General features: G+C 44.3%; 1 protein-coding gene and 1 non-coding gene across 4 annotated transcripts in view; one reads left to right on the plus strand and one right to left on the minus strand.

Annotated features, from left to right (window-relative positions):
- Nucleotides 1-1,770: 1,770 nt before the first annotated feature.
- TRNAT-UGU lies at nucleotides 1,771-1,843 on the plus strand. Its single transcript has one exon. It is a non-coding gene; the product is annotated as a tRNA-Thr (tRNA).
- A 6,060-nt stretch (nucleotides 1,844-7,903) lies between these two features.
- The window catches only part of LOC102379291 (HHIP-like protein 2), a 59,602-nt gene continuing 58,631 nt past the window's right edge, over nucleotides 7,904-8,874 (minus strand). For all 3 annotated transcript variants that reach the window (XM_025210643.1, XM_025210644.1, XM_006029188.2), the window contains one exon: nucleotides 7,904-8,842. In XM_025210643.1, the coding sequence (XP_025066428.1) occupies nucleotides 8,505-8,842 (338 nt within the window). In that variant the 3' untranslated portion in view covers nucleotides 7,904-8,504. The remainder of the gene's footprint in view (nucleotides 8,843-8,874) is intronic.

Here is an 8,874-nt window from a genome sequence, read left to right on the forward strand (position 1 = left end):
AAAATTAACTGAGACTAAATAGGTGCAACTACACATCGCCCTATGGTGACGTAGCAATGTGCTATGTCACTGTAGCGATCACACGGGTCTACTCGTGATTGCCAGCTATATTGCTGTAGTGGCACACTCCCCCGGTATAGCACATCACTACAGCAATGCAGTGGCAAAATCTAATCATATGCCATGCGCACGGTGCAATAACTGCCCATACTGTCCTTTTGGGTAAGCAGTACTGCAGCCTATTGGTCAACTCATGGAACTTGCCTCACCATGATATACTGCTAATCCCACTTATTTTCACAATGATTCTTTCTTCCTAGTTCCTTATTCGAAGACTGGAACTTAAAAATTAATACATTGCCTCAAAAATATTGTTTACCACTGGCAATATACCACTGGATTTTACCACTGGCAAAATACTCATGTCTTCTGCAATGATGTCCTGACATTGAGATTCAAAATGACAATCATTAATGGACTCACTAACTGGAGAGGCAAACATCAAGACTCTCAGTCCTGTAATCAAGGACATATGTTGTTAAATTGACTAGACCTCAGCACCACAATCAAAATTCAAAGCCAGACTCTGATGTTACTCAGGTAGAGTTTACAGGCCTTTCCCAAGCCAGTGAAGGAAAACTTAGCTGAGCACCTGGTAAGCAAGTACCATAGTGTGTGCACCTAATTTATCTCCTTATGGGCAAATAGGTGAGAACCTGTGGATTTCAAAACCGAAGCAGTGCAAACCCAGTGATGCGGGGCTATTTCAAGTTCAAAATGCAAAGCAAAATTCCCAGGTACATAAATAAACATCCCCAGTTTTGCTGCATCCCTCAGTCCTGGTATTGCCAGAGTGCCCCTGAACCCTGTTGATTTGAACTAAAATGTCCATTATTACAGGGGAGGAATGGCAGCGAGGTTCTGAACGCCACTATTTCATACAGGTCCAAGGTTACTTTGAGGGGTTTGTTTTAGCTTGATTTAGTTTTGTTTTTGTTTGTTTGTTTGTTTGTTTTGGGGGGGTTGCAAAACTATTGGAAGACTGGTTTGGCTAGGGCTGGACAGGGATGGCTTGCTTAGGGATGAGCCTGTCAGGCTGGGGGTGGACTTGCGAAGGCCCCTCCCAGCTCTAGTTTTCTGATTTTTGTGATTTCTGATTCCACTGATTTCTGTTCTCAGGGATGACAGAACAAGCAGCAGTGGTCTCAAGCTGCAGTGAGGGGAGTCCAGGTTACATATGAGAAAAAACTTTCTCATGAAGATAGTAGTGAGGCCAGGCTGCGGAGTCTCCCTGCTTGGGGGGTGTTGAGCCGGCAGACAAAGCCCTGCCGGGGGCAGACAGGTGGGGCTGGTCCTGCTCGGAGCAGAGGGGACTGACTGCATGCCCTCCCGAGCTCCCTCCAGCCCTCACGCTCTATGTTTTCTATGGCGAGGAGCCTGACAAGGGGAACAGCTTGTCTTGTACTAAGCGGGCAATTGAAATCCACCTGTCCCAGAACCACAGCTGAAGTGCTCAGAGCCCGCTCCCTCAGGGAGGTGTGATTTGAAAACGCAGGTCTGAAAACAAATGCTTCAAGTTACAAATAGCAAAAGAAAGGAAAAAAGACAGCGGCTTCCAAAATAAATATAATGATGATAATAACTCCCCCCGCCCTCGTCGTCAGGCTGGAGGTGCTCCGCGGCAGGAGAAAGGGGGGGGCCTGCAGCAGCTGTCAGGGAGGGGTGGAGGGCGGACAACACCATGCAGTTGGATAAACTTAAACCATAGGTGGCTCCATAGCTCAGTGGTTAGAGCACTGGTCTTGTAAACCAGGGGTCGCGAGTTCGATCCTCGCTGGGGCCTCCGCCGTTTTGGCGCCGGAGTTATTTTCATGCCAAAGCTCCTGCAGCGGGGTTGGGGGCCAGCCCCAAATCCGCGCTCCCCAGGCGCCCGGCAGCGCCTGAGGAGCGAAAGCCCAGCCGTGCGTGCTCGGCCCCCCTGCGGGCAGCACGGCACTGCAAGGCTTCCCTGGCCCGGGCACACGTCCCTCCGAGCCTTCCCGGGGCTGGAATCTCGAATCTCGGCCCCGCCCCCCCTGCGCGCTGCCTCCACTGTGACATCTTGAGCCTTATGTCCCGCCAAAAAACCCACCGCGGGAGCCGCCCAGCTGCTTTGCGCTCCCTGCTGGTGCCCCGCGGCTCCCCACCCGGCCGAGACCCAACCCGACTGCGCTGTCTGTCTGAGGTACCCGCCACGAGGCAGCTCCAGCTGAATGAGCCTGAAATTGGCCCCTCATTCCCAGTTCCTTGATTTTTTTTCCCCCAAAGCTGGTCTTTGCACAATTAAAAGTGATTAGTGATGAGTCAGGTGCGCTAAAGAGTTAGACTGTCATCCAGAATGTATAGTTGCTGATAAGTATGTGAAATAATATCACCTATCAAGTACCTGGAATAAAGAGCTGGGATTATGGGGCAACATGACCTCCCTCCCTTGCCTCCCACAGGCCCTCTGGTGAACACAGCCTACTCTGAGTTCCCCTTTACCTTGCTGGTGGTGCTGGGGCAAGTCCTAGAGCCCTTCTGTCATCCTGCAGCCTAGCCTTCCCCTTCTGAGTTTGTTTCAGATGTCTCCTCCTTAAGCAGGGCTTTTCTTCAGTTCATCTTACTTATTTTGGACCCCCTCTAAGAATTGCCATTACTGGGCTGGAGCACAGGGCCGTGATGCCCAGTCTCCTGTGTCGCAGCGGGGCAGAGAGCAGATGCTGGAAGGGAGAGCCAACTGGGCCTGACTGGGGTGCTTTCTCCCACTGTTCCTCCCTCACTTGCAGCTTCCAGTATTGAAGGTCTGGGAAGCAGAAGCTGTGCCCCTACCTCTGGTGCTCAATAGCTCCTGATGCCCTTTTCCTCCAAGACTGTCCAATCCTTTTTTGAATCTGCCTCAACTCTCAGCTTCCACTACATCCGGCAGCAATGAGTTCTGCGCTTTCATTACATGTTGTGTGAAAAGGAGCTTCCTCTTGTTAGTTTTAAACCTACTACATACTAGTTTCGTGCTGTAACCGTTAGTTCTTGTCTTGTGGGAGTAATAAATCCCTATTTACTTTCTCGTCACCATTTAGTGTTTTGTAAACCCTTATCATGTCCCCCTTCAAGAGTCTCTTTTTGAAACTGAATAGGCCTGGCCTCTTTAGTCTGTCCTCATATGGAAGCCCCTCCATACCACTAATCATCTTTGTTGCCCTTCTTGGACCTTCTCTAGTTCTTCTATACCCTTTCTGACATGAGGGGTTTATCAAACCCAGTTTGGATTCAAATCCTGTCCTTCAATGTATTTGTAATCCTTCCACCTATCAACAAGATTAATATGTGCACCATCTATTCCAATGGGGACAGGTATACCATAGATTGGCTTTGCACTCTCCACAAGTATCACTCAGATCCCTTTCCTGTACCTGATCTGCTGCTCTGCTTCCTGCCCCGTGCTTCCTGCACTGCCTTCAGCTCCCTGCCTTCTCTGCTGCTGTGCTGCCTGTCCCGCCTGTCCCCTCACTGATCTGTCATGTGCCACAGAGGCCACCTGGGACACTTGTAGCATGCATGCTGCAGGTTGCCCACCTCTGATCCACTCCATTACCCAGGTCAAGATATTGGAATGCAATCAAACGCCAGACAGACCTTCACGGGACTCTATATGAAATCCCCTCCCAGTTTCACAGTAAACCATCAATAACTAGTTTTTGAGAGTCATTTTTTCAGCCCATTGTGCTCTCCTCTCATGGTAGTTTCATCCAGCTCATATTTCCCTAGTCTGTATATACAAAATGGCATGTGGAACAGTATTTAAAAGTATTTCTAAAGATAAAGTATATTGCATTGATTATTCTTCTCTCATCTGCTAGGTCAGGGGTATCAAAGATATGGCCTACAAGCCAGAACCTGCCTGCAGAGCCCTATTATCTGGCCTACGGTGCTGCCTCATGGGTCTTGGACTGGGCCAGCAGGCCACATGCATGGTACACCCTACCTATGGCTTGCAGGGCCGATCTGGCATGCGCTGCCAACAGTATGTATGGCCAAAGCTGGGGCAAACTGCCCGTGGCCCACAGCACCAGGGCATCCACGGCATACAGCATCCATGCCGGACTGACTCTGCACACTAAATCCTATGCGCAGATCCTATCCACGCTAGATCCTATGCATGAGGCCATTCTGTGGGCTCAATCCAGCCTGAAGACACTCAATCAGCCCACAGACCACCCATCCAACCTGCGGACCTGATGAGTTTGACACCCCTGCACTAGGTCATTTACCTAGTCGAAGAAGCAAATTAAGGAACTAGCCTCTTCAAATAGCCACTTCTATTCACTTCCTATTCCCCTGCTGCTAAATTCAAAACGTGCAGGTCAGATGTGATCCTCTACCTATATTCCCAAGGGTAAAAGTCATGCTCTTAACGTGCAGTAGGGAATTTTGCAAGTCTTTGGATAGTTTACCTCCCACAAAGTCTGGCAGGGTCTAATCATGTATGTTATATATCTGTGCTTGGTTCTAGAGGACTGTTGAATGGACATAGTCTACAACAGACAAAGTGCGTTCACAGTTGCAACAAAGCCAAAAGAAGCGTAGAGCAGCTTTTACATTACTGCTTCTCCCCATTCTGGATTACTAAAAAGGTTATGAGACAAGGATTCTTGCATTTAAAACATATCATTATTATATGTACTGTCACTGATCACATTTGCATTCATACACTGTAGAAAAAAGAGGACTTTCATAAATGATCATGGCTACAATGCAGCTAACTAAAGGCAAGATCACAAGTGGGTTTCCTTTACTGGAAGTTCTGTTTGAGTTAGGTGTCAGTGTCCAGATAGTCCTCCCCTCTGCCTTGCTCTAGCTGAAAGAAATGCTAGTAGCTTCCAACCCAAAGTAAATGTTGGACAATAAAGCTGTGCAGCTGATACTTCTATTTTCCATTCATGGATTATTTTTATTACTATTTTTTTTAATTTATGAATCTAAAAAGCATAACCACTGTATTGAGCAACTGCCCAGGGTGCTCGTGATATTTTGGTGGGAAAAGATGCCTATTGGCAGCCTGAGCCCTACTGAAACAGCAATAATGGATCTCACCAGCATATCCAGAAGGGGGCAATGGAGACACTTTATAATTTTGTAATCAGTTCCCTCAGCTTGGAACTGTAAAATGACGTAATTTGTTTTGGCTCCATCTTTCCCCTGGGATCTCTTTCAAACAGTGCTGGTTTCCTTGATGAGTTGTTGGCGCATTAGACTCTGGCTTTGTAATTCAAATATAAATATACTCTACCAAAAATAACATCTTACATTTGTTTTCTTCCACCTACCACCAAAAAATAATATAAATATTCAAGTAGACCTGGAACTGAGGCTATTAAATTTCTTCTCCAGATGCCTCTGCTCATATTTGATCTATTCTATAAATACCAACTAGGAATATGACTATTGCCAGGATGGATCCAACTCCAGATGCATCTAGCTTAGTAGCCTGTCTCTGACAGTGGTCAGTACCAACCTCTCCAAAGGAAATATGTTTAATGAATAATTCTGGAATAATTTGTCCATAGAGGAATTTTTGCATAGTTTCAATCTGAGGAGACATGTATATTTTCATCGTTTCCATTTGTAATTGTATCTAATACAACCATAAAGGTTCTCATTACCCAGATAAATGATGAAACATTCTTTAGATCCCACCATCCCCTTGGCTTCATGTACATGGATATATAAGTACCACAGATAAATTATACTTGATGTAAGAAATATTTCCTTCTACCAGACTTAAGCTGATTTATTGCCTTTCAGCACTGAATTTCTCCTTTTTATGAGAGTAGAGAGTAAACAGAAATGCACAATTCTCATTCCCCTTATTTATTTCCACTCTAAACCAATCTTTAAAATTCTCCCCATGTAGAAATAAATTGGCTGAATACAGCAAAAAAAAGGTATCTGTGAACATTCTGTCAAATGAAACTGGCAATTGAACTTGCTGGCATTCAAACTCTTTTTAATTGCTGGTTCATAAATGGGGTCTTTCATTTGAAGACACCTAACAGGACGCAAAACTGTGAGAACACCTGAACATCCATGAGAATTAGCACACATGAAATACACCCATAACTATAAGAGTGGTCCTGCATATTGGAAGCCTTACAAGGGAAGGGAGAGAAAAAGTGGCTGCTTACAGAAGACAGGAAAAAAAGCTTATGTATTCCCTTAAAAATTATATTAGTTCATTAAAATGAACTAGCAAGGAGGGAGTAGCTAGATGCCTGGCAATAAAACTAAAGAAGCTGAAGTAGTTAATCATACCATTTTCTTCAAGGTTTCCACATTTAGACCTGATCTAACCATGTATTTTATGCCAGCACAATGCCTAGTGCAGATACAGTTATAATGGTATAAAGGTGCTGTATATTCTGGTATAGTGTATTCCTCTCCCTGAGCAGGAGTAGCTAGAAGTACTTTTATACTGATATAACAGTTTGCATGCAAGAGTATGCTGTACTGCACTAACAACTCCACTCTAGTTAAAGTTGTATAAATCTTACGTGTAAAAAAGCCCATAAATGTCACAAGTGAGTAGCTGGTGATAGTGGTGGCATAAGAGGAAAACCAGTGATTGCAGTGCTCTTGGTGGATATAAAATATTTTGTTTTGGACACCCAGCAGACCCAAACTTCTCCTAACTGCAGCCTACACACTAAGGGCATTTGTCCACATAGTGCTTTTGTAATCTTTTTGAGGTGTGTGTCATTTCAAATACTTGGGCTTAGTAGTACTGCAACATTTTAGTTAACTTGCTCACAAGAAGGGAATAAGAGAATCAGACCTCATATTGCTACTATGTGCTATATGTGCATGTGCTATATTACTATTTCACTCTCATAGTAATATACCTGTAGTGCTGCCACATAAGACTCCCATTAAATAGGAAACTTTGCAGTTATTACAAATTCTCTCCAAAGTTCATTCTACGTGTCTGTGGATGCTACTGAATTCCTCCCCTCCCCCTATTTAAGTGTTAAGTACCTGAGTACAAAAAAGAAATACATGGGAAAATACCTAAAGACATGAGAAATCTTTTAACTTTGTTAGATCCTCTACCACAGGTAAATAATAACCTGCAAGTTACTAAACCGTAGGCCCAGTTAATAAAATCTGCTATATCTTTCTTGAGTTCACAATGACTATGCAACCTGAGCTCTTATAATGAAGCTTTTTATTGCTCATTCTTTCTAAGAAACAGCTGCTTCTGAAATATCTGGCCCTAATTCCTAACTACCTGGGGGGTGTGGGGAGGGGGTGTAAAGCACAAAGCAACTTCACAATGCCATGACAGAGAAGCCTGTCAGAGGCCTCTCACATGTGCTACAAGCCTGATGGCTTGCATCAGCTTAACTTTCTGCACAAACCAGTCAACTAGCCTACTTTTCAGATGTGCTGGGGTCCTCCAGCCCTCCCGAACTCAACGGGAGCAGGCAGTTGCTCAGCTTTGACATTATCAGCATGATTTTCAAACATTTCTAGGTAGAGACGACCTTGGCTGGTCATCTGCCCATAACAGTGACTTTCAACCAGGAAACCACAGCACTGTGGGGTGCTACGAGATCTTTTTAAGGGTGTTGTGCAATATTAGCACTGTTATGTGTGCAAACATCTATGTATGATCCACAAGATAAAACCAGAGATTTCACATGAGGAATCATAGTGTCAAAAACGGTCTGCCCTGTTGTTTTTCTGAGCTCTTTGCAACCAAAGAATTGCCTAATATTTTTCTGTAGTAAAAAAACAAGCAAAAGCTAAGAACTAGCATTTCCCAAAGGGTGCCTTGAGTCTAAAACAGTTGAAAACCACTGGCCAAAATGAAACACACCTGTTCAGATTTTGTTCTATGGCATTTAATAGAAGGCGACATTCTTTATAACATATTTTATGACAGATAAGAAATTCATTGGTCAAGGGACCTTAAAAGCAAGAATACTGACTGAAACAAAAATCAGGCCAACTTAAGGAGTTTATTCCATATTCTATGATCAAAACACATATCTAACAAACATCTCAGCTCCTTGATAGACTTTTGTAGCCCAGTCCTGCACTTTTGTCTCAGCTAGGCTGCAAAAATCACTTAAAACTACAGCCTATCTACTCCTACCTTTGGGACTAACATTGAATCAACAGAGGCTTCACACAGCTACTGACATGAAGAGCTGTCCCTCAGAGCAAGAGTTGTGAGGAACATGAAACTTAGCAGGCTGGGAAAACCTGTGCCAATGAAGTCTTAATAAAACATACAAATCATTTGCACTAAAGGTAATGCAGTAGTACCTGTTTGCATGAAAGCTGAATATGCCCAATATATATTTATGAAAATACAGGAGTCATAACATTGATCCGATTCAGTTAATTAGGTCTCTGATGGAAATATTCAGCAAGTTCATCATCTGACTCAGTTTATTTTGAGCTCAGTGATAGCTCCTATGAGCTCACAGGCGGCTCCGTGATCTCGCCCCTTTTTGTTTCTTCTGGCTTTTCTCCTCAGCTGCTCTTTTCTTTGGGAGAGGGGAAGGTTTCTTCTTGGTTTTGATAAACTGGGAGCCTTTAGTCTTTGGTGAAACCTTTGGAGTCTTTGCCTTCTGCTTTGGTAGATCTAAATTAGGCTTGGATGTTCTGGCCTTGGTTTTCTGAGATGCCTGCCCACTCTGTTTCTTTTTTACTGCTGATCCCTTGGTCTGGGTGGAAACAGGCTTCTTGCTTTTTTTGGCATAAGATTTTTTAGGAGGCTTGGTTGTTGATGGTTCATTAAGCAGCTCAAGGACTGTTTCTGAGAAAAGGAATTAACATGCTTCAGCATTC

This window comes from Alligator sinensis, unplaced genomic scaffold (genome assembly GCF_000455745.1).
Source record: "Alligator sinensis unplaced genomic scaffold, ASM45574v1 scaffold266_1, whole genome shotgun sequence".
Taxonomy (NCBI): domain Eukaryota; kingdom Metazoa; phylum Chordata; order Crocodylia; family Alligatoridae; genus Alligator; species Alligator sinensis.